The sequence below is a fragment of the Cygnus olor genome, chromosome 6 (genome assembly GCF_009769625.2).
Source record: "Cygnus olor isolate bCygOlo1 chromosome 6, bCygOlo1.pri.v2, whole genome shotgun sequence".
NCBI lineage: Eukaryota > Metazoa > Chordata > Aves > Anseriformes > Anatidae > Cygnus > Cygnus olor.
In genome coordinates, this window is record NC_049174.1 from 3,467,478 (window position 1) to 3,492,594 (window position 25,117).

Genomic DNA, 25,117 nt, shown 5'->3' on the forward strand with positions numbered 1-25,117 from the left:
AGACAACCAAGCAGCTTACACCCTCTGAGGATCTTAGCCCTGGCCTAGTAGCAGAGCTGCCTTCACTGTCTGCCACGATTCCTCTCAGGTTTCTCGCTGGCAAGCTACTGAGGTATTGTAGGTATCTTTCAGCAGACCGTTTGAACTTAAAACCAGCCCAGGTTAGTGCCCAACCATGTCCAGAGAAAGATTCCCACTGGCTTTAAAAGGGCCTTAGATCAAGACGTGATTTTCTCCTTTCTCAGTGATGAATCCGTAGAAAGAACAAGGGAAGATATGGGGAACAAGAAGTTACGTTTATCTTCAGAGAGCATTTCTCTAAAAGCAGCTTATGGTCCAATCTTTTTTGAGGAGTGGGAGGCAGGAACGAGCACATTGTATTTCTAAGTTGAATGCACTAGTGGCTTGGCCAGAAAGAAGTAATGCTTGGAAAAATGATGGCTTGTTTGGACATCTGCTGAAATTGTTTTACTCTGCATACATTTAGTTTGGTTTTAGTCTAAAACAGCCATTTTTTCCCAGTCAGGTAAGTTTCCAAAAATCAGCTTACCATCTTTACATCCTATATCCTGTGCCAAAGTATCCTATTTAATTTGGAAGTGAGACTTTGGTCCCTAACTCCCACAGGTTGGTACTTTGGGGAATTTGACCTTTCCATCCACTGAGTGACCACAGTCCTTCAGAGCCTTATGCTCACTTGACAAGCTCCTGCCTTTCCAGATTCTCAAGATTTATTTTCCTAATAACATCCTTTAAAAAAAAAATGTTTTTAACATAAGCCACGATTGTCTAGAGTTACTTATACTTCATAGTGTTTTATTACCAATACACTTTGGAGCGGTCTGGTAAATAATTTAGTCTACCCAAAGAAATTAACTGTATTTTCTCTATGCATCAAGGAAGTCTGTCATATAGACTATATATCATGGCTCTAAATGTTCTCAGATAAATGCAAAACTGCATTGTGTTCCATCTGTACTATTCACCCAAGTAAGTCTTTCAGGGACCCTATATGATACGTATATTTTTTATCTTTTGCAATTATAGCAAAACTCACCATGTGTCCAGGGGATAACACTCTACACAGCCATAAAGCTTATAGATTTTTATCCTTTCAGATGCTTGGTCCAGACTTGGTTTTCAGTTTCAGAGGGTGAACTTCCAGCTTATGTAAGTCAATGAAAGTTATTCCACCGACTTCAGTGAGGCAAATATTCTCTCCCAGTATCGTAAACAGGGAATAATTTCTTGGTAGCCAGTGGAGCCTTTCACTGGCAGAAGGGAGAATAAACTCCATACACAGTTGTTCACAGAGTGCAAACTTGGAAATTGTGATGATAAAAGCAGAATTTGGCTTACTGACTGCTTCAATTGCTTCAGAGGAAATATTGATTTGTGAAAAGCCAAAAATAGCTTCTGAGATTTTTTTGTTTTGTTTCCTTGTCTTATCATCTTTCAATGCTCCTGTACTAGCAAGACACAAATTCTTCTGAAATTTAAGGGGGGAATAGCTTATAAGGCATGTAGAGCTGTCACCTGTCTTTACAATGATTAGTCTTTTCAACTTAAAGTAAAAGTAAAAAAACGCAATTTTAAAGCGTGGCTCAAAATAGCCAAGTTTTCATGTCAGGTTTACACAGCCTAGGGGCCCACATTCCTGTGGACAGGAGACACAGAGGCAGCAGAGGGGTGGGTGGTCACGGCAGGGAATGCTGGGGACAGACTGGGGAAGGACAGAGGGCTGCGGAAGTAGGGAGATGACCTAAAGCTGGCTTCCAGCCGCTCTGCTTTGCTGTTTGCTGGGCAGCACGAAGGAGCCACAATGGATTTTGGAGGCCCTACCTGTAGGCAGCACAGAGGTCCTCTTCGCCGGTGCTTGCTCTGCCTGAGCCTCCACAGGCAGCGTGTGGCAGGCACATTAAACATGTTCATGGTGGGGCGTACACGTGCTGGAGGACGTGGGGGTGGCAGCTCTGCTGGCCTCGAGGTTTTGGCTGTGGGCTGCGTGAAGGCTGATCCATGTGTGTTACAAGGGTGCGTGAGAAAGCAGCAGCATCCCTCTGTATTTTCATTTTGTGCAGATCACTGGGGAGCCTACACAACAACATGGCAGAGCAACCATTTTATGTGCCCCGTTTAACAAGAGAGCTAATGAACCTGGGGGATTTTTCCTCCCTTTTCTCCCACAAGCTGAGACTGCGTCTTTCAGTCCTTGGTAGGAAAGCCTAGCAGCTTTCTGAGTGCACACCAGTATTTGCATTTGAAGGAAAGGTTTTGGCAGTCTGTTTTGTGCTCTGCTGTAATGCAGGGCGTCGTGCAGACCATTCCCAGCCTTGCTGCTTTGTGTGCGGCACACAGAAGGGCCCCGTTTGACTTTGCAGAGCTGTGCACAGGTGCTCCCGGTCAAAGCCACCACCCGGTTGTGCAACCCCATGTCTGGGAGACGCTGGGCTCACCTGATTGCGAGAGTGCACATAAGAGATAATATGATAATGCACATCAAATATTAATGTGCATTGACACATAATCGCCTGTGTATATCAGGGCATTACTGCATGAAAGAACAAGTGCACAGACCTGGAAGAGCAATGCATTTTTGCAGCTTTTTCATATTTCCTGTTTAGTGCTACCTTTTTTGTTACTTAAAAATAAGCTTTCTTTGCTCCCCAGCCCCACATTTAGCCAAAGCCGTGCCCTGGTAGTAAACTGCAAGGTGCCTTCATGACAGCCTATTTAGTCTCAATAAAAAGCCGATTGGCCTAATGCGCAATCAAGAAAGGAGTGACATTTATTGCTTCAGTTTTATGATGCTGTGAACTGAGCAAGATTTGGAGTCTTACAGTGCCTTCAGGGGGCAGGAGATCACCAGCAATGAATTGTATTTATACCTTTTCCAATTTCCTACTAGCATTTTAGCAATAAATAGGCTGTGTTGTTATTGGGTTTTATGTAAGTATGTTTACGAAAGCAGGGATACAACTTTGTAGTTCAGAATTACAAGTGTTGGCTAAATAGATCAGCAGAGAGAATAACTACGTAAAGCACTGGGAAAGCACTTTCCAATTTATTATCAAATGTCTTAATAGAACACTTCATCTCTTCCATCCCACTGTATGTTAACTATTAAATTAAAACTACATCCGTCGCAGAAGGTCGGCGGCTCCTTCACACGCCCATGTAGGAACATCAAGGCCATGATGTGTTCACACATCCGAGCCATTAAAAATACATCCCATGCATTAAATATCAGCCTGGCAAAAGCTCAATACAAGCCGAAGTGCAGGGCTGACCTTAGGCTGGCAGGTGTCCCTTCCCCACAGCAGCCATCTCCTGCCCCGCTCCTCGGGGAGCCCACCGCGACGCCGGACCTTCCCCACGTGTGCTTGCAGGATGCAGGCGGTTCTCTAGAAAGCAAATCACAGCTAAAAGCCTGCGTGGGATGTGCCCAGACACAAAGACTTAATTGCTGTCTCTCGGTCTGCCGGTTCTGTAACGAAGGCCTCCCACACTGAGGCACTCCTGGGACACGAGTCCCTATGGGAGGTGCAGGTGGGTGGCACTGATCTGTGTCCCACACCTGAAGAGGGTTACTTCTACAGCAGCTTTCAGCTACAGAAAAAGAGGGTTTTTTAGAAAAAAAGAGGGTTAGCAGTGCTCTCTCCTTCTTGTACATGTGAAGCGATTTGCTCCAAGTTGCACAGGTCCCAGTCTCATACCTGTGGGCTCACCACTGTGCGGGATGACATGAGGTTATCTTGCGTTATTTCCATCAGCACAGGAGGTGCAAAGCCCGGAGGAGAGCCTGCAGTACCTTCCTAAAATTTCATTAAATAGCTAGACTGGATTTTATTTTGTAATTTAAGTCAGCCTACTTGCCGAGCAGCCAGTTCAGATGGTCCTGCCTCAGGCAGGACTCCTCGGAAGTGGGAGGCACGGGTCTTTGAGGACACAGAGCAGTCTGTGGTGAGGGTTAGTCTGATTCTGCACGTGTGAAGGAAGCCTTTACAAGGAGGAATTAGTTTACTGTGGTTTTCGTCTCACTGGTGGTACAAAGGTCACTCATAATCTTGCCTTCCCCACCAGCAGTGGATGTCTTGCATGCTGTGTGGTATGGGGCTTGTGACACACAGGTGTTCATCCCTTTAGTCTCTCGTAAATCAAGGCCCGCTTTCAGAAGTAACTTCTAGTGTTGTTAACAAAGCTGTTATGTGGAAGCACAAACCAGAAATTTGCCATGGGTCCCAGCCCAGCTGGTGCCACATTTCTTGGTGAGCAGATGGAGCCTTCCTGTGTGGCCAGGCCCGTGCCAGGACCTGCAGCTAGGCCACTGTCCCCTGCTTCCTGACGGGCCTCGCAGGCTGGGGTGAAACGCGGCAACTCATTGGAACAACTCCTGTCTTAATGTTGGCTGCAAAACTGGAGCCAACGGTATCAGCAGTTGGAGCACACAGCGATAAAATGTTGGTGAAGGACAGCCTCAAATGTTTACAGAGGGAGAGAAAGAGTCAGCAAAGCTTTGTTTTAACACAGACAGTAGAGACATGAAGGACACCAAGTGAAGGCAAGCCATAAGAACGCATTTGTTTTATTCTTCGTGCTTTAAATAAACTTCACATATTAGATACCTGCAGACACTTGAATTGGCAATGAACAGAATTAGAAATTTCTTCTCTAGTCACACAGTTGGAGTGAGGATTTTTCCATTGCACTTCAAACCCAATGATCAACCTTATAATTCTCTGTGTTTAAAGCATCCAGTCTAGCAAAGGCTATCGTGCTCAACTTAGTTCCTTGTAAAGGGAAACGATATTAAAAAAAAATTAAGTGAAACATTTATTTTGCCCTGAAGGTGTTAGTGTACAATTCAACGTGCTGTTGAGGGCACCAGAGACATCAGGAAGCCAGATGAAGGTCATATTATAATTGGTGCTTTGAACTGTAAGAGGGAAGCAAAGGTGAAGTTTGTGATGTTTCCTACAGAAAACTTAGTAAAGAAAGTTATGAAAAAAAAAAGAAAAGAAAGGAGGATTAGGAATCTGCTTTCAGCATCTCACACAGCAGATGAAGGCAGCCGTTTCACGAGCTGCAGCCACCAGGCTGAAGCCTTGGAAAACAGTGGAGTGTGGGACCAGCTCCTCACCGGGGCAGGCAGGTCCAGCATGATGGAGGAGCTGGTGCCCAGATGACACTCACGAAACCTTTTGAAACAACCTCCGTGAGCTGTCATTGTGGCAATTTCAGAGCAAACGTGCTCTGAAAAATGCCTCCCTTTTTTAAGCATTGCCAGTCACTCCCTGCTCTCCAGCAGCAGCGTGGCAGCTGTACAGCGATTACCCCGGCTCCTGGCTCCATGCTGCAGCTAGGCTTACAAAATCTGTTGCATTTGGTATGCAGGGAAGGACAGCAATAAATATATTCTCCACTTTAGTGCATTTTAGCTTGACATATGTCCAGTAAACAACATTTTTGGCTCTTGCAGTCCAACAAAAAAAAAAAAAAACACCTGATTATTCAGTGCTTCCTTCTGTTATGATGCTTTGGGGTCCTTCAAATCATTTTCATTATGCACTGCATAATAAAACTCTCTATGCAGCATGCTGATAATTCCTTGCATGGTCTCTGTGATTTCTAATTGTTCGAATAACAGTGTGCTATTGAAATGCCATGCAGAAACATTGCATCATCCTGAGGGAATCAAGCTTTTCTCCTTTTACTCGGGGTGAAGATAAACATTTGAACAGTCAAAATAGGTAAAATATCCTAGGAAAGCCACTGTGAGAAGTAGACATGCTCAGAGCAGAAGCCAGGCTGCAAAGGACAAAAAGGAAAAATAAATAAATAACTAGATAACATTGAATGGAAGGCACTCAAAGAAAGCCACGCTTTTTCTTCTCTTGTGATCTTAAAGCAGAAGAGAAGCACCAGCAGACCCAGGAAAGTAATATCGCATGCTATTTTTGTGCTGCCATTATAAAATATGTATTGTTTATTGTTCTGCACTGCAGCTAAAGTTTCGCATCTGCCTCAAAAATAAAGTTTGTTTTGAAGTAGACTTGCAGCATCTCTACACTCTAAGCCTTTCAATGATGTTTTTAAGAGTGCAGTAATAGGATTTCAGTCTTCCAGCATGCACAGGCAGGTGTTAAGGTATAATTCATAGAATGAGGTAAAAATTGTGTCTGTGCATTCTGAATACATGCTTTACATACTGTTTTGTATGGATGTATGTGTGTGTACGTGATATTCAGCCTGCCTCAGTTTTGCCTTCTTCCTGGAGCACAGCTTTGGTGCCATCTTCTTGGGCTGTGTTCTGTAAGCTGCAGAGACCACTGTAGTTCACTTGAGCTTGACCAAGCTACCAGAAGTCCATATGGACTCAACATTGAGGCTTCCAGGACATTGGAGTATGATTTACCTCTCTGTAAAATGTATATAATAACATCAAATCGTGGCTGCTCTAGGTCTGTATGAGATCAGTGGTCCACTGATGGCCTGCTACTGAAATGGAGGTGCGCACAAGCCCCCCAAAGGAATCCAACTGCTGAGCTGCCCTGATGTGGTGGTGAGGCTGGTAGCAGAGGTGACCTGTAAAGGGCTCTATCAGGTGGTGTGTTTTAACAAGGCATGGTGCAACAGCACAGAGATGGTCTGAACAGCGGAGGCAATTGAGGCGTGTGAGCACGGACCTGCCCAGCCTGGTTAACCTCGCCAGCCCCTGCTCAGAAGTGATGGAAGTATCTCCACGTGGGATTGTGTTGAGATGTATTCAACATGCCCAAAGCTGCCCGGGTAAATGAGCACTCCTGCCTGCCTCCTGACACCCAGCTGAACCACGCTGCAATGCCTGTTGGAGTATTGAGGCATAATGTTCAGCCTGGCTTCGTTTCAACTAGCCTGCTGGTGATGTCAACAAAGGTGCCCTGTCTACCAAAAAGAAAAACCTTGCAGGAATCCAAATGATGGAGAAAGCATTTGGGAGTGATTGCGGAGCTCTCAGTGCAGGCGTACACTGCCAGGTTAGCTTTAAACGGCCATTTAATGTCCAATTTGGAGGGGCAGGGGCTTGGAGAGGAAACTACTGGTATCCGACCAGAAATTTGAGTTTCTGATCACTGCTTTCAAGTCAGAACAGAGGATGGTAAGAAATCTTACTGGCAGAAATATCACAAATGTACAACAAGTGTGTTTTTATTTATACACTGTTTTATGGCAAAGGGAAGGCTTTGGGCTTTTTTATGCTGCAAAATGTTGTTGTTTTTTTCCTTGCTTTTTTATTTTTGCCTGGAGAAAATATACGACATGTTTAAAATGACTGCAGAATGGAACATCGCTTTCCCTGTAAAATAGTGTGCACTGAGACATGGCTGGATCTCACACTTGACCAAATTAGCATATGCACTCAAATATCAGAGCTCTGACTAGTAAAAATAACACTGGATTTGCATTTTCACATTTTTAGCTCCTGCTTCCCTGTCTGTTTGGTTTTATGCCTTTTTTCTTGACTGACAATTCTCTTTGTGGCAGATTTATTGCTGTTCTGCTGTTTGGACCCTGTAATCAACTAGACACTTGGCTGAAGACGTTAGTCATTTCATTAAGTACTTTTTGCAGATATCTCAGACACAATTTTCTGTTGCTCTGGTTCCAAAAAGCAAATGACCCATGGCCAGCAAAGTCTGAATATGAATCTTTAATAAACAGAGGTAGTACCAACAATGCTCTCAGGTTTCCAAACTACGGCGGGCTAATTAAAATATGTTGAATAGGGAAGAGCTGCCATTGCCATCTCACTCTGACAAAAACATTCCTGCATCTGTTCCCAGTAAAACTGCTCTTTTAGAAGCATGGTCACATTTATCCTTCTTGCATCCTATCAAGCTACATATGAAACCTCCCTCATGCTACATACAGAAAGAGTGTAGTAATTTTTTTTAATTATTTTTCATTAGTACATTGCTGAAAACAAAGACTGAATAGTTGTCTTAGGAGCGGAGATAAAGTGTGGAGTGGGCTTCATTTTATCATCACTGTGTCACTAATGATTATACTATATTCATGAACTAAGGAAGTATAATTATAGCATTCTCCTGCACTTTATGGGCGAGGAACTATTCTCTCTTTCTATTGAGACACCTCCTTAAAATGCTGTTCCTCACTCCAGGGACAGTCCTTCATAGCTGTGAATCCTCTCTTCAGCAGCATTCTCTGTGCAGGCAAAGCCTCTCTTTGTGCTCAGAGAACAATACTATATGCTATTTGCAGGCGAGTGGGGAGGTGGGAGACCAGGCGCTCACTGTGTACCCACCCAGGGCGGGTTCACTGACCCCATTAATTTTTACAGAGACCAGTTCAGTAGAAAGCCAAATTGGCTGTTCCAGCTGGCCAAGCAGCATTGCCATCACTTCTGGGATGCAGACCTCACTGAGGCCTGGCTAGGTTCTTTTTCATGGTCCAGATCTGGATAGGAATGGGCAGCCTCATGGGTTCCTCCATCAGGTCACCAATCCCACCCCCCTACAGAGATCTTCCAGTTGTGCCTTGATGCGATGTCCTCATTGCAGGGTCTAGCAATGCTACAAAGCTGTGCCACAAGAGGTGCAAAGGCAATCAGCTCCAAATCCCCCAAGGAGGAGCCCAGGTTTGCCGGTTTTCTTAGTTTGTTTTGTTTTTATGCTTTTGTGATCAGCAAAATAATTAAGTGAATTGTGGGATGTTGAACTCCTCCAACATTTTAATTGTATGAAATGGCATAGAATAGAGCATATAAAAGAAACGGAATTCATCAGAGACTATCGTAATGACCCGGAAGAATAAATGTAAGAAATTGAGCCTTGTTTAATGATTGTTTACAGTGACAGCCCAAATTTTAATCAATGAACTTGTGAACCCCATTACTTGCAGGATGCACTGAGCCTGTGGGACAACATTCAGTATTTTTTCCTTTCTCGGGGGAGCTGCAGGGTATCGGCTGACATCTTAGAAGCACTCCTTCCACACAGATGCTTTTAAAGCTGCTTTTTTTCCCCTGCAGAAAGCATGGGTAAACCTTACACGTGTATTTTGTGTATGCTCTTGGGTACAGTTTCATCCTGTGACCCTTAGGAGACCTCATTAACCTTCTCACAGCTTCTTGAGCCCGAGGAAAAAACAGCCAGCCTTTGTGCTGCCGAGCTTTCTGCAGTGCTACCCTTAGGAATACGGAAACCAAATGGATTTATTGATGTAACTATAATCGGAAGTCAAAGCCAGGATGATAAAATGGTGAGATGGCCAAATTGCTTAAAATCAGAGATGTAGTGCAGGATCTGAAGGACTGAAGGGGGTCTCACCTGGCCTGGCACCTCACGCTGCGGCCCAAGCAGGGACATCACAGCTTGGTTCTCCTCATCCAGCAGGAGATGGTCGTCATGCTTCAAGAAGTGAAGGCAGCTTTGCCTCCAGCGATAAGATTTCATTAAATGGAGTATGTGAAGTGCTACTCACTTCGTATTTGTTCCGTAAGCGATGGATCCTGCTCCAGAACGATGTGTGCTCTGTGGCGGTGCGTGCCTGGACGCGCACGTTTGCAGTAAATGCTTCACCTTCTTCCCTGTAATTTGCTGTTCATGACTTTGTGGGCATGGCTGAAATGGCAGCCTGCTTGTTCCTCTAGTCTGAAAAAAATGTGCTTTAATATACTGTCATTTTCCCTGATAAGATGAACACTATAAATTAAACCGAGTCAGCAACCCAGTACATTAATCTTACTGGTGAAATCCTACCTTTAGCTCTTCCTGACATATATTTAATGTTGTCTTAATTGTGCAGCCTTTAAATAGGATTTGTGTGTGCAAGTGCAGAAGCCGTAAGAAGCCACAGCTGCAAGCCAGAAGCTCTCCTCTCAGAGCTGTGCGAGAGGTGGATGACACACAGACCTCGCAGTCAGGAGATCCTGGTGACAAGTGTATTGCAGTGCTTTTTCATCACCTATCTAGTCAACCCCAAAACGCAGGCTTCATGCAGGGGTTCCCATAAGACTTGAGCATATAGTGTCATGCAGCAGTTGTCCCTTTCTGGTGTCCCTCAAACACAAGCATCCTGCCGTCTGCACAAGTAGCACGTGCTTCATCCTGCTCATACTGTGCTGCTGTAGGCTTCCTGCCTGGTAGGAAAGGTTGGTCTCGCAATTAAGGTTTGAGGTTTAGAAAATCTTTGTTTTCTTCTCACTTTTACTGAGAGAGGTCAGAAAAGTCGTTGGGGAACTTCTTTTTTTTTTTTTTTTTGGAAGGTATCAAAAGATGCGAACAAATGTCTAATAAGCTCTAAAATGGTCTTTGAAGTCAGCGAGAGAGAGGTCTCTGAGATTTCAGAAATCCCACACAAAATGTTTGCATGCATCTTTAAGCATCTAAACACCTTTAAAAATACGTCTCTTAAGTGCCTTACTCTAAGATTAGCTTCATACATCCCCTGGATGTTTTTTAAATTGCATCCCAAGTTGCTTAGATTTCCCCTAAAGAGTATCCTTTTGTTTTAATTTTCTCATTGACTTAATTTTCTCTTGACTTGAGACATAATATATATTAACCCACACTCATTTTTTGTAGCTAGGTGTTGAGTATTGAAGCTGTTTCTTAGCTGGTTTATTACCAAAAAAAAGAGCATATGGCTGATTGTGTCCCATCTGAAATGCAAATGGTAGAGCAACGTGGAAAAAAATTCTGATTACTCGAGCAGTAAACGGTTCCTAATGAAGTGAGTTTGACTAAGGTGGGAAGCTGGAAATGACTGCGGGAAGAAATGACGGCCGTTAATACTGTGGGGGAGCAGAACATCCTTATTCCGCTGATAAGGAGGTTCTTAGGAAAGGGACTGGATGCTTTCTTATATTCTGTATATTCATCAGTGTGGTGAAATTGCTACACAGGGAGACAGACTCCCATCTTCTACTAGTTATGAAATCGTTTAATTTAATTTATAGCCTTGGCTTTTCACCTTTGGCCTCTCTTTGAGCTGAAGTTTTCTGTATTTAGTGATCTACCTAATGTAAAGTAAGCCCAAATGTATACGAGCCGTGGTTCCCCAGATTTTCATTTCACTGGGCACATTTGCAGAAGCCAGAGACTAAGGGGGGGTGATGGAAGAAATCTGACCCATGCCGTCTGATTCCCTGTGATTCCTCTTTCCGAGTCCTTGCCCCCAGAGTTTTTCTGTTGCTGCACCTCCCGTGGCTGAAGGTGTCCGAATGCGTGATGTGAATGGAAGGGGAACTGACTTTTAAACGCTTTCTGAAGTCAAGCAGTGAGGCTGGCAGGCTGGCATTTCCATTACTTAACTCTGAAAAGGCAGAGCCGCGGAGCAGGCACTGTGAGGCTGAGTGCGACCAGCGGGCTGGAGATGGAGCGGCACTGGCTTTGCTCTACCTTAAATGTCAGAGGGAGCCAGCAAGAGTTTGGATAGCAGCGTGTGCACAATTACATGCTCAGAAGAGCCGAAGCAGCTGCCAGGTTAGACCTCTGGCTTTGTCCCCGAGCAGGATTGCCTCGGTGTTAATGTAAGCCTCACCGAGACTGAGCTGCCTGGTACAGGGGGCGGAGGATGGAAGATTAGCATGGCTTTCCTCCACCGATGCCCAAGGGTGTCTGACATCACTAATGATAATGGAACAGGAGAAACCTAAAGAAAAAAGGCTGTGTTGGAAGGTGGTGGAAGTAATTAGGCTTCTCCAACTTCTGAGCAATGGGCAAGGCTCGCTAGGGTGTGGATGTGTCCACGTTAGCATGTTACTTGAGATCCAGATCATGCTTTTGAAGCAAGACCCCCATCTGTCCTCACCATGCTTTTGGTTCATGTCCTGTAGCAGCCCAGGAGCTCACGAGCTGGGTCATGGCCCTGGCGATGCACCTGATGCCTCGCTGATGCCACCCTCCGTTTTGGCATGGGGGGTCATCCCTGTAGGATGAGATGTGGTTTCAACATCTCTTCTTGTACTATGATCAGAATGCCTATAGCTGCCATATTACCTGATCCTAAATTGATATAATTAATGGATAACACTGATTCTGTGTTACATACCCATGCTGTGTGGGCAGCACCTCAGCAGAGGTCTCCTTAGTCTCCTTCTCTGGAGGTGTATTCAAGGCCCGTCTGGATGCCTACCTGGGCAGCCTGCTCTAAGGAACCTGCTTTGGCAGGGGGGTTGGACCTGATGATCTTTCAAGGTCCCTTCCAACCCCTTCAATTCTGTGATTCTGTGATTCTGTGAGGTAAATTTTGTGGTTTCTTTAATCTAAGAGGGTACAGCAACGTAAATTACTCATATATCTGCTTGGATGTTCTTTGGTTTGCAAGAAATTGCAGTTGGTAATGCTGTCATTTAATTTTCCATCTATAACTCTCTTTTTAACGTGTCCTTTTTCTTGCTTTTGTTTTCTGTGTCTCTCCTCTTTCCCTGCATTCATTTCCATCCAGAAATACAAATGACCTTTTAAGAGAATTTTCTGCTTTCATTCTGTTGATTTGCATTGTTCAGTCAGGAAAATACAAACACTTTTCTTTCTGAGATGCATTTATGATGTCACGAAAGAACTTTCTCATATTAGCCTCTTCTTTTTTCTCTCTTCTGTCTCTTCAGGTGTGTGTGCAACATTGACTGTTCTCAAACCAACTTCAATCCTCTTTGTGCTTCCGATGGGAAATCTTATGATAATGCATGTCAAATCAAAGAGGCATCATGCCAGAAACAGGAGAAAATTGAAGTCATGTCTTTGGGTCGATGTCAAGGTAATGCTCATAACAAAACTCATTTCAAAGAATGTTTTCAATTTTCGTTCAGGGAGGAAAAAAAAAAAAGAGAGAACTGGGGCTGGCTTCTTATTTGGCACTTCTCGCATTTCCATTAGACTCCTGTAATGTGTATGGTACACAGTGCTGGTGCTTGTTTCTCATCTGCTGGGCTCATGGGATGCCAGCAGTGCCTGGAAGGAAATTTTGTTAATACCACATCGAGACTAGCTGTGTTTGCCACCAATACCATGCTTCTCTATGCCCAGCTCCCAGGGTGCTTTATCACTTGTGTGACCCTTGAATTGACTTTAAAAACTCTAGTCTATTCGGAAATAAAAATGAAGAAAATTTGCCTTTAAATAGCTCCTGTAAATAAAGTGTCTACTGGGGCTCGGACAGTTAATAGCTTTTTTCCCCCTTAGCTTCTGACCTATAAATCCTCGGTACATCTACTTACAAGGCCATACTATACCTGTCTATTAAACGCATTCTCATTTATTCCCATTTCTTTAAAGTTAACTGCCCTACGTGACAGTTCATTTCAGGGTACATATTAAAACTCCCCAATTACTTCAAGTAGAGCAGAAATGACAAGTCCTGCTTTACACTGATAGATTTATCCCAGCTGCAATCTGTTGTCACATATTGTTAGAAAAAATGTGTTTTCTTAATGGAAGATATTTCGTGTTTCATTCCAAAAAGCCCGCTCCTGCTGTTTTCACCTGGCAAGCCCAGGGGAGCCCTGCAGCCAGCAGTGGTGCTGTGCGTGGAAGGGATGCTATGTTTGCGTGGGCACTGGGGCGTACTCAATAGGAAGTGGAGGCTCCCCAAGCAATACAACGTATTTCTTTTAACACAGATAATACCACAGCAACTACAAAATCTGAAGATGGGCATTACGCACGGACAGATTATGCAGGTATGGTTCCTATTCCGTGAGAATCACAGTTGGCAAGAACGTGTAAGTCGCTTTTTTCCTCTGTTTACAGAGGTGATGTGTCCTCATCTTCTGCTATGGTTTTGTTTGTTTGCTTTAAAAAACACTGTGTTCTTATTACTTTGTTTTGCTAGGAGCTATCTCCTTAACAAATGGGCTTCTTCCATTTTTATCAATGTACAGATACTCTGAACATAAAGCACCTGTTCCAGCAGTGGAAATAATAAATGTGGTAAAACTGTTTGCCAGAATTAGCAGACATTGATGAAAATTATTGAATTACTATGCATATAGTGTGCATATTCTTTTCATGATATATACAGGCTTAAGAAAGTGAAAATCCAGGGCCTAGCACAGCTGTGATATGATGAAACATTTCCATAATAGATAAGATTATCTGTCTGTGTTTTACTGTTAAGTTAACAAGGTTCTTGAAATGTTTTTTACAGTGATAAACAGTTTTAATATATTTAGAAGCTACAGTAAAACATAATGGCCAAATAGCCTTATATGGTATTTGAAATTAAAAGCATGTAAATACTAGTGAGGCTTGGGAGGTATTTGCTTTACACCCTTTGCCTCGGAGGATTGATTTAGAAACTGAGTGTGTGCGGGGGTGCGGGTGCGCATGCACTCACACAAATGTTCACAGCTCATGCTGAGAATTCAAGCATTTAGGAAGGTATGGTGAAAATGTGTCAGGTGTTGTATTCACAGCTTAGGTTTGTGAGATTTTTGTATTTCAAAAGGAGATCTTTCAAGAGAGAAGATGCCAGTTGCTGGGTTTACCTGAGCAGCTTGCTCATGGCTTAGGTGAAATCCAGATGATGTTTCACGGGTCTTAATATCTCTTACCATGAGATTGCTTCAGTGTTACTGAATTTGTCTGGTCACCCCTTGTGAGGGCTCTGTGTGCACGATGGCCCTGTGTTGATATGACACCCAACCGTTAGAAACTGATTGTTCTGATCCTACTTTAAAAATGGTGCGTGATGATTAAAACATAGAGCTATGAATAAATGATGAGCCAGAGGAGCTAGAGGTGTCAGGGTGGCTGCAGGACAAAGCAGCGAAGGAAGAAATTTCTACAGAAAGTGAATGCTGGGATTACTTTCCAAAAGATCAAAGACGTGCCATGGTCCACATATTTCCTGCTGCCAAGGAGCCCTTCCACAGGTGAATAGAGTCATGCACAGAAAGAAAAATCTGCAGTCAGTTTTCTTAAAAGGCTGGAAGAGCTGAGGTTGTATCCTGGGGTGGGCAGAAGTTATGGCAAACTAGGCCAAAATGATTTATTTTGAGTCAGAAATAAGGACAAGAAATAGAGCTGTGTTAGATCCTTTCTCTTCCTTGCTGGAGAGCTGGGGAGATTACTAGAGTCCCCGAATCAGACTGAAGGCCTGCAGCCCCTCGTTGAATCTTGTGCAACCTGTCGTACTCCGCTCCTGCCCGTTAACTGAGCTCCCAGCTGGCAGTGACCCACATCACCCGGAGAGAGGAGACAGCATGTTCAAGCATGAAGCAACCGAGTTGTAACAAAATGGGAGGAAAGGCAGCTTGAAGACGAGGGAGGAGGAGGAAATAATAGCAATGAGATGAGAAAGCAAAGTCATGGGTCATGGAGGAAGAGGAGCACAGAAGGCACCTTCGGCTCAGAAGTGGGCAGGAGGAGAACAGCTCCAGTTTAGCAGACAGATGATATTTCAGCCCACACTCGAAAGGAGAGATGGTGGGTAGCAGTCCTGAGGAGAAATTTGGTTGCAGCGAAGCTTCATGGAAGTTGGAAGTCAAGCAGGGAACACAAGAGGAAATTGAGTTATTGAGCAGGGAAGGCAGAGCTATGGCTACTCGCGTTCCTTAAGTGCAGAAAAGTTTGATTATGGTTAGTATAAGAATAATAAGTGGGAATAATTGTTGTAGAAGTGGTTTAGTAAGTCAAGTTGACAGTTGGACCTGATGATCTTGAAGGTCTTTTCCGACCTAAATGAGTCTATGAGTCCATGTTGTCTGTTACACTAATGCAGTGGTGCCAAATGCTCGTAAAAATGACAGTAACCAAACGGGACAGGTAGTAACCAAACAGCACATCAAAACCCACGCACCCTAATCTTGGGGTCCCAGGGAGGCAGTTCCTTTGCAGACAATCCAACAGCCAGTGGACTTTTTTCATTATGAACCATTCACACTGTCTGTTGAATCAATGTCTTTGCTCCCTCCTGTTCTTCTTTGAAGCCCATTGATCCCGGTTAATGAACGCGTAAATCTTTCAGTCTGCAAAGCTGAGAGCACTCATTCCTTTGGAACATAAATCTTTACATTAAGTTGGCATAGCCTTGTGTTTTTTAAGTGCTCTTTCTTCATGCAGGCAAGATTTGTTTTTGAGTTGGAAATGCCTGAGACACACAGAAGGCAGCGTGCCTCGTGCCTGTGTGTGTAACACGTGTCAGCACAGTGTCTGTACATCCGTGTGTCCGTGCCTTTACTTGGACAATTCTGGCCCCTCTCATTTTTCTGACACCCCGAAGAATTTATCAGACTTTGGGGGATTTTCACTCTTTTCAGCAAATACCAGCTTGTTGATGTTGATCAAGTTTGTGAGATGGCATTCAGTTTTAGCCAATATATGAATGGGCAGGGTTTTTCTTCAAATTCAGTAGAAAAGTACTTGATCTCACAACTTCTATGGAAAAATATTTGTAAGCATTGTAAGTGTAATGTATATTTTAGAAAGTAGTGTCTGAAAGTCCTGTGAAGGATGTTTTCTTGGATAAGTTTGTTTTTCTTTCTCTGCATAAAGAAGTTGGCTGTTTCAGTGGCGTTTTTGCATTAAATAGTCTGAGCAGTCAAGGAGTTTTCATCTTGTTTATTCATTTGTCTTTTTATTATTATTATTATTATTTAATGCTTGTATTCCCTTCTTAAGATCTGGATATTAGCTATTATACCCCTTACTGATTTTATCCTTTTTCATTATCAAATTAAAAAGATTTTTTTCCAAGCCATTTTAAGGACTAAAAAGAATAAGTGGGCATGGATGAGCCATATTTCCATGTTATATATTCATGAAAATTGTCAGTGAAGACACTGACAAATTTGATCAACCTACTCAATAATACGATCTTGCAGGCCAGACAAAACTCTCTCTATGAACATTGATTAGATCAAGTCTTAGCAGCCAAACTCCAGCCACGCAGCAAAGATGATGAAAACAGGGAAAAAAAGGGCATTTTTAGTCATGATAGTCTCTTTCGGTGGAAAATTCACATCCACAAATGGTTGTTTTGAGCTGTATTTTGGGGTTGCTCACTAGCAGATGGCTGTGTTGTCGAAGCAAACTGAATGCTCCACCAAAAAGGGCAAAACCCATCTGTGTCAACACACTGTCTGCCCTTGGCTGGGCCAAGTCTGTGGCACAGAGGCCACAGGAACTACCACAGATTATTCACTCCAGGGATAAAGAAGAGTCTTGGACCGTGCCTTTTCCAAAATAAATACAGCATAACATTTATGTTTGAAAAAAGAAAACTATCCTCAAACTTGGCGAAACCTCATCGTTCTGCATCATTAACTTCTAATCTCTTTGACTGGGGGAAGAAGCCACGCTTCTATAAGAAACTTGAGAGTGATCTGCTGATCTTGAATGTGTAGGAAGCACCAGTGGGTGATGCATGCCTTTCTTCACAGCCTTGATGCTGACCCACCTGACTTCAGCCACAGTCTTCATCATCCATACTAGTCCCTGGGTGGGGCCCAAGAATCAGAGCAGCAGCACCGAATTTCTCTACAAAGTGTGAGGTTTTTTCTTCCAATTCCAGGAATAAAATAAGAAATTCAGCGTGGATTCCTTCTCCAGATTATAAAACTTTCCAAGTAGGTTGTTTTGAGTGTAAACCACTAGACATTGCCCCTTTAAATTAATTTTTGTCAGACATATATTAAACTGGTGAAGGATAATAAAGCCCCAGAGCTTAGCTATGGCATATAAACTATCATGCAATTCTGCTCTGCCTTTGTGAGCCAGACTTTCCTTTCTTCTTAATGGAATTAGCAAGTGAGACATAGAGCTGAACACCGTGCATGCATCACACAGAGAGAGAAACCATTTCTCATCTTCAGCTTTGTAAAAGCGCTAGGAAAATTGCATCCTTGCGTATGCAGATTTGCTTGGCTTTCAATTTAGTCAGGCTCTAAGTCAGAGGTTGTCACACTAAACAAATAGATTAGTTAGGAAATGTTGCTGCTTTTCCATCGAATTGCTTAAAAATTGAAAAAAAAATATTTTACTATTTTGACAGCTGTGTGGCAGCAGGAATGCTGTCTCGGTGTGGCTGCCACCCGCATTCACTCACATTCCTGACATTTGTGAATACAAGAATAATACAATTTATACATTTCTTAAAAACATAAAGCTGGGATTGTTAGCTGCATTTACAAGTGCAAGATTTTATTAAAACACACATAAGGTTTATTCGCGGTGAAAATCCACAAAAGGCAACAGATGAGCTCTTCAAAACAGTGAAAGAGCTCCATATAGACTGAATTTCAGGCCATACATTTCAGATATTTTTGGCCTGTGACTTGGGGAAAGCAGTGAGGGCATTTCCCTCCAGGAGATACAACTGTATCATGCCCCATGTGCCTGGATAGCCTTCAAGATGTCCGATTGTTCAGAAATGTAAATGTCTACAAACAACTGAAGCCTGGGGCTTATAAATTCAATATGATCTAAGAACAGAGCTGGTCTTAACTTAAAAAAATACTTTCTTAATAGAGTCAGCTGGAGAAGGCATCTTTGTCTATTCAATCCAGGCAATCCTGACAGAGAAGTTTTCCAAGAAGTAAAGCAGAGGAAATGTCTCAGTTCTCTGGCTGGGATCTGGAGGCTTCCAAAATCAAGCTCACAGAAAGCAATATAGCATTGACTCAGAAATAATGACTGTGTGTAGCTTAGTTTAATTTATGTAGCACTATAAAACACATAAGAAAACTATTCCTATTCAGGAGCTCTTTGAATGATTTTCAAAGGCAAAAGAGATTATCATGTTCTGATAGCACCATGGTCTCTAGCCCCTCTGCTGTCTTTCAGCTCCTCCACTGTTGGTGATATCCAGAAGAAAATAAAAAATTTAAAGATAGAGTCTGCCTGGTAGGTTAATAAATCTCAGTCAGCTACTTCTGAACTAAAGTCTGAGTAGCCAGCAATGTCAGCTTGGTCCCCGAACCTTCACTTGTCCTGCAAGCTTTTTTTAAATGAAAAATTGCAGCTGCTTCTTTTTGTCATTTAACTCCTCGTTTTCAAAAGGTGCAGTGCAGAAAGTCCCACTCTGGCATTTTTCTGTGTCATCAGGTGGACCAGATGTTTTCCTTCTGAAATAGGAAAAACTGGGGCATTAATGTAATTGTGCAGGTGTGGGAATTGCCATCTAGGCTATCCCAAGACTAGCAGTAGTTCTATGGAGTGCTTTTCTTACACAGAACAGCCTTAAATTTATCTTTAGATCCTGAGAGGTCTCCTTTAACTTTGAATTGCGTATGGTAAGCTTGGTAAAATGTGCCTCATTATTTTGGATTTTTGTTTTTGTGTGTGCGTGTGGTTTTATAATGAGAGAAATTGTGCCTTTTCATTACTTATGATTTCCCGGTGTCATGCTCATGGAACCTGTAATTGTTAGCATTAAAACTTAAATTGGGTCTCAGGTGAACTGTTAGACATCTCTTTATGGAGACTTACGTAGCTTGGGAAAAAAAGAGCATTTCCATTTGTGCCTTTAAAGCTTAGCCCTTAATTTAGTCACTAATGAATGTGAATCAGAAGTTGCGAATCAGTTTATGCTTTTACCCCTAATAAACAAATTCAGTAATGTGAATGAACTTTATAATAAAAGCTATTTCATTTGGGCACAAGCACGGTAACTTGAAAATACATTATGTCCAGGCTAAGAATTTGATCTGCAGGGAATGAACAGGAAAAGCAAACACCACCTTGCAGCACCAAGACTAGAATGGGCAGCCTGAAACCATAAAGTTGGACTAGGCTATTCTGCTGTTACCAGCTTCCCTGAAATATTTAAGTCCTGAAAATGAATTCAGTTGTCAAACTTCATCAAGGTTTGGGGGCAGGGGTGGAGTTCATAATACAAGTATATTCTTCTATTAGTTTTCTTCCAAACTGTTCAAGATTCGTGAATTTTGCTCACGCACTGTCTCCCACTTCTTGCTTCCCCAGGACTGTGTACCTTACGTGTTGTTATTTTCTTATACCATTGTGTAACCAGTCCTCTGTAACATTTTGCTTTGTTAAAGGTTATGGATAAAAACAGAATGGTATGTGATATAGGGATGAGCAGACCAGGGCTCACGTAGGCATTCCTACAGGTTCTTCCATTTGTGTCCCAGTCCATAAACATGTATCATTTCTCAGTATTTTGTTGTATTTGGAATATAGAAATCCACCTTCCTGGGCAAATATAAACCTGCTTATCTTTTGTCCTCTGTTCCGTATTTTGGTCAGAGGCGTGAATAAACTCCCAGGGAGGTAGAGCCTGCAGGAAAAAGAAAAGAGGCCTTGCTGCTTCCACATGAAAATGTGATCCCTAAAACTCAACACAGCTTGAAGCAGGCCTGATTCCTTGAGTTGTCCTTAACCAGACGCCTTCCTTCTAAATAGGATCACTTCAGGCAAGGGATACCCAGAAAAAACAAATGCAGGAGGGGACCCTCAGAAAAACAGCATCATGGTTGCCAGTCATGCAGTTATGCTCTACTTAAAACCAGTCACAGGATCTGTTTCTTCCCAGCCTTTGTTTTCAGAGGGTTTTGGAAATGAAGAACCAGCAACACGATCTACTACCCCCCTAGAAAGCTGCCTTGAACATCTGGAATACCTGCCGTAATGCATGGCCCCTCAGAGCACGTGGGTGCTGTCATTGCGGCAGGACTTAGGGTTATCAAGGAAAAAGTTATTTTATATCTGACTAAATCACGTTGTGCCACCAAGTCAATACTGTGTCTTTGCCAGTTCTGAGCTAAGATAGCCCCAGGTGCAGCCCCTAATGGGAAGAGTACCAGCGTTAACGCCATCCAACAATGCAGGAAGGGTCCAGCCACAAAATGGCTTCCACAGACCCATATTTAAATTTACTGCAAGTGGGCCCAGACCCAGTTGGTGTCAGGTTTATCGGCATTTGGGGAGGAATTTCTCTCACCCTCGGTTTCAGCCTTCCTCTGGGCTCCATGTGCTCTGATTAGCTCAAGAGCTGTCCTTGAAGGATGCTGCTCAAGATGGTGCACAGCAGCTGTTTGCCATCCACAACACTAATTTGAATTAGTTAATGAGAATTGAGGAGTATCATGGTATATTTTTATGCCTAGCAGCTCTATTTTGGGCCTTGTCTCTGAAAATCTGCTGTTAGGAATTCTTCCCAAGGATTTGAGAGTTAAAGTTGTAATGAGCTGCTAGAATATCCTTTTTCAGGAAACATCAACATTTAAATATTCGTGTTTGATCTAGTCTGAAATGTAAAAAAATATTTTGAAATATTCATGGAACTGAATTTCTTCCGAATTTTGTTTCATGGGTATTTTGGCATTCTTTATGAAATGTTAGATGTCAAAATATCACGAGATGAAAGTATATGACAGTTGTAATAAATAAGTTGTATATTAAGGAAAGTTGCTACTCAGAACTGACTAAAACATCTTTTATAGAATGAGTATCATCATGTCAAATTACAATACAAACATGAGATTATTTGCTCATTTAGACACCTGAAATGGTAACCTAAGCCTAAAGATAAGTAAGGAGTTAGCCTAGACACAGGAATTACAAATGCATCTGGTAGAATGAAAAGAAATTTGGTTAGGGAAGAGAAGAGGGAACTGGGAGACCTTCAGAAATAGGCTATATGGAGAAAAGTAGCAGTTTTTGCCTAGCTTAGTACATTTTGGTAAAGAAAGTAAAGACAGACAAATATTATTTTCACTTTGCTTATTTCACTTTTGAATGGTTCCACTTCTTTTCATCGAACATATCTGCTAAAACACACATCTTGCACTGCTTGGCCAAGCAATGCAATGTATCTGTTCTTTTCATGTTTCCTAACATTTTGTGTATTAGACACTGAAACCGCTAGTGACAAAAATTTGTGACATAAGAAAAAAGGATTGTGCTTATAGGAAGTAGGCAACGCTGTGGGAGATGCAGCATTTGAATGCCAGCTCTCCTTTCTCCATTCCTTCTTGCCAAAGGAGCATTCCTCTGGACTCAGGAGAAGCCCAGCTGTGGAGTTTCCAGACACACATCTGTACCACCGAGCAGGAGGAAGCACTGTTATAAACCGAGGTTCAAAAGCAGCATCTACCTGCTTAGCAAGGTGACTTCTCCCCCCCTCGGGCTGTCATTTTAGCATGTACCCGTCAGTGATAGGGTAGCGTGAAACTCCCCTCCTGTAAATGCAGCAGCTGCAACCGAAATGTGCTGTTATGTAATCAGTGGCGGCGCATTTCATAATTTTACCAACGCTGAATTGAAATGCATTTCTTTGCCCACTGCTGCTCTGACCAGCTTTATCCATTTTAGACGGCATTACATAACGGCAAAATATTTTTTAGATGGGAAAAAAAATTAAAAAAATTAAAACCCTCCCTATGGTTTTAATCTCCCTCTTTCATCTGTAGTTTAAAGCTGTGTCAGGTGTACACCAAAAACACCCCCTCCCCAGGGTATTTCGTTTACGATTTTATTTAATAATGGAAGCATGCTTCCATCAAGCTGGGATGGGAAAGGATTAGGTAAGAAATATCGTTCTGAAATCAAGTGGCATAAGTCTAGCCTGTCTGTGTGCTCTGCAAATGAAGGAGCCGTGGAAGGGCTTGCTGTTGGTTGATAATACCAAAACTGATGAACTATCAGTGTTTTGTCAGGCATAATGTATGCTAAACATCTTCCTCTGCAGCTTGCCTCTACGAGAACTGTGACTGTTTTTAGACACATCTGGAACTGCAGATTTCTTTTTCTACCCTGTATTTCAGTGATTTACAGGGCCTTGGCTGGGCAGAAGGATGTCAGCTGTTTGGTTTAAAATACGATTAGAAGAGGGGATAAGATTTAAAGAGGCAGTAGGTAAAATCCGGGCCTCATTGAGGCTAGTGGGAGAATGGCCACTGAATTTAAATGGCTTCCTGATTTCTCTGGACATTTTTTCATCCATCTTCATTCTTATTAAATTTTCCATTTCGAGAAATTGCCCTTTTTTTCCCATTTGGCTTCTTTCCAGCTTGAGGCATGCGAAAGGAAACATATTGAACTCCTCACTACTGAGTGGGAATTTTTAACACACAGTCTGCTAAAAAACAATCCTCTCAGGTGTTGCAAAAGATTTTAACAACAACTGGGCAGATACAGAAAGCAAAGTTGTAGGCCACTGCCATCAGTTTTATGATTCATTCCTCAGGGGAGACAGGTGAATAAAATCGAGGCCAGCAAACTGAGCAGGATTCATCCCTTCAAAAGTGCAGTGCTTTGCTCAGTGCAGAGGAATGATCACAGTTGAGCAACATGCCAATAAAATGTATTTACTTTTCTGTATAATCTGAACAAAAGCAGTGACAAGCTAGGTTGAAACCATGCTTGTTAGTCAACATCAGTCAACATCATCTCTCTTACGTGGTTCAAGATGCCTTCAAAATACCGTGAATAGGAGCTGGGCATTTTTACTTCAGTCTCCTATTTTCTTACAAATTTACAGGTCTTTCTTCAGTTTCCTGGGTTAATTCTCTCGGGAACCATGTTCTTACAAGCACAGATGCTACCTTGGAAAAGAAGAAAAAGGAGGGCAGGGAGCTTTTGGGTATCACTCTGAAGCTTGGAAGCACCTTACAGACATAAGACGCCCCTGAAAAAAAAATAAAATGAAGAAAAAAAAAAGAAAAAATTGCCTTCAGTAGTCAAAATGGAATATAACGTTAGTGCAAAAATAGGGCTGTGAAACTTTCAGGTTGTCAAAAGGGTTGAAGGAGACGCCCTGCAGCTAAAATAACGTTGCTTGTCCGGTCTGTCACGTACCTGGGCTAACCTTTCCGTCTCCGTGCCTGCGATCAGACCTCTTTGGCAGGTTTGCCATTCATACTCGCTCTCAGCTGTAATTTTTTGAGTTTGCTTGAAGTGTGCAACCAAACACTAACCTCTGATAACATCATGCTGGCAGGCCTAAAAATAAGTCAGAGACCTTTTCAAATACTGCCTTATGCCATCCATTGATCTCAGCAGAAAACAATCCATTCAGACCTGGAGTTCCTATTGGAAATTAGGGGACAGCCTGGTAATTGGATTAGGGTGTGCTTTTATTTGCAGCAGTGTCTCAAAATGAAGCTCCTGCTTTGTTTCATTGATTGTCTGCCCGATTATTCTGCCAGTAAAAGCCACCCACATCACTGAAGAGACGGGGTGAGGATTGATGGAAATGCAGAATCTTGTTATATAATGTGTGTGTTCCTATGAATATAATCAGGTAAATATAGATGATAAGTACATCTTCATGCAAACATGGAAATGTGCTTTGTTAATCCACAGTTAAATTGCTTAAGAGCAATTTTCATCAACATGGTACTTAAATATTGGAAGAGTCACCACTTGCATCAGTGTGAAAATTCCTGCCAGCCACCTTCATGGGTGCCAAAGAGGGAATAGCTTGAGGACATTGGGATGGTATGTGTGAATCTGTGGCCCTTGGAGTAAACATTATTGAAGGGCCTGGAAGGGAGAGAAAAAAGCAGGTTTGACTTATGTATTTCCAGAGGTGGGTCAGAAATCCTAAAGTGAATTTAGGATTGTAGTTGCAAGGCACGTAGGGCACTACAGTGCTCCTTTTCATTAATCCCCCACAACAAATCTGCACCAAATTGGTGTTTATAGCTCTTACCCAACGTATCGTTTTCTTCCATCCAAACCAGGCTGCATATTTGACCCCGTTACATTTATGAAATACATCTGTAGGCAGCTTAATTCCTATGTAGTCCTTCAGACCGTGCAGAAGTCACAGCTGGTAAGAGCCCCATGCCAGCCCACCAAGCCAAGTCCCACCAGGCACTGAGAGCACTGGCACCGTGCCTCTCCCCTTCCGTCATCCCCATGGAGGAAAACGTACATCCTCGGTGGGCAAAGCTGCCATTGCAACCAGAATCCTTTATTTCTGCATGGGCACCAACGGCACAGCCCCCTGGGCCCCTCCCCACACACGTTCCTGGGCAAGGGAAGCATCATTCGTCACACAGCCATCCCCCGTGGCAGAGCCGGCCAAATGATCCAGCTCCCTCCATACATCAATATTCTTGACACCTGTCTTAAAACTTAGCTCGTGCATATCCATCTACTGCTGGAAAAGTGTCAGAAGGGTACAAATATCCCATCACTATTTT

General features: G+C 42.8%; 1 protein-coding gene across 2 annotated transcripts in view; it reads left to right on the top strand.

The window, feature by feature from the left end:
* The window catches only part of TMEFF2 (transmembrane protein with EGF like and two follistatin like domains 2), a 326,923-nt gene that overhangs the window by 284,659 nt on the left and 17,147 nt on the right, over window positions 1–25,117 (top strand). For both annotated transcript variants that reach the window (XM_040562211.1, XM_040562212.1), the window contains 2 exons: window positions 12,614–12,762; window positions 13,625–13,684. In XM_040562211.1, coding sequence (XP_040418145.1) covers window positions 12,614–12,762; window positions 13,625–13,684 — 209 coding nt within the window. The remainder of the gene's footprint in view (window positions 1–12,613; window positions 12,763–13,624; window positions 13,685–25,117) is intronic.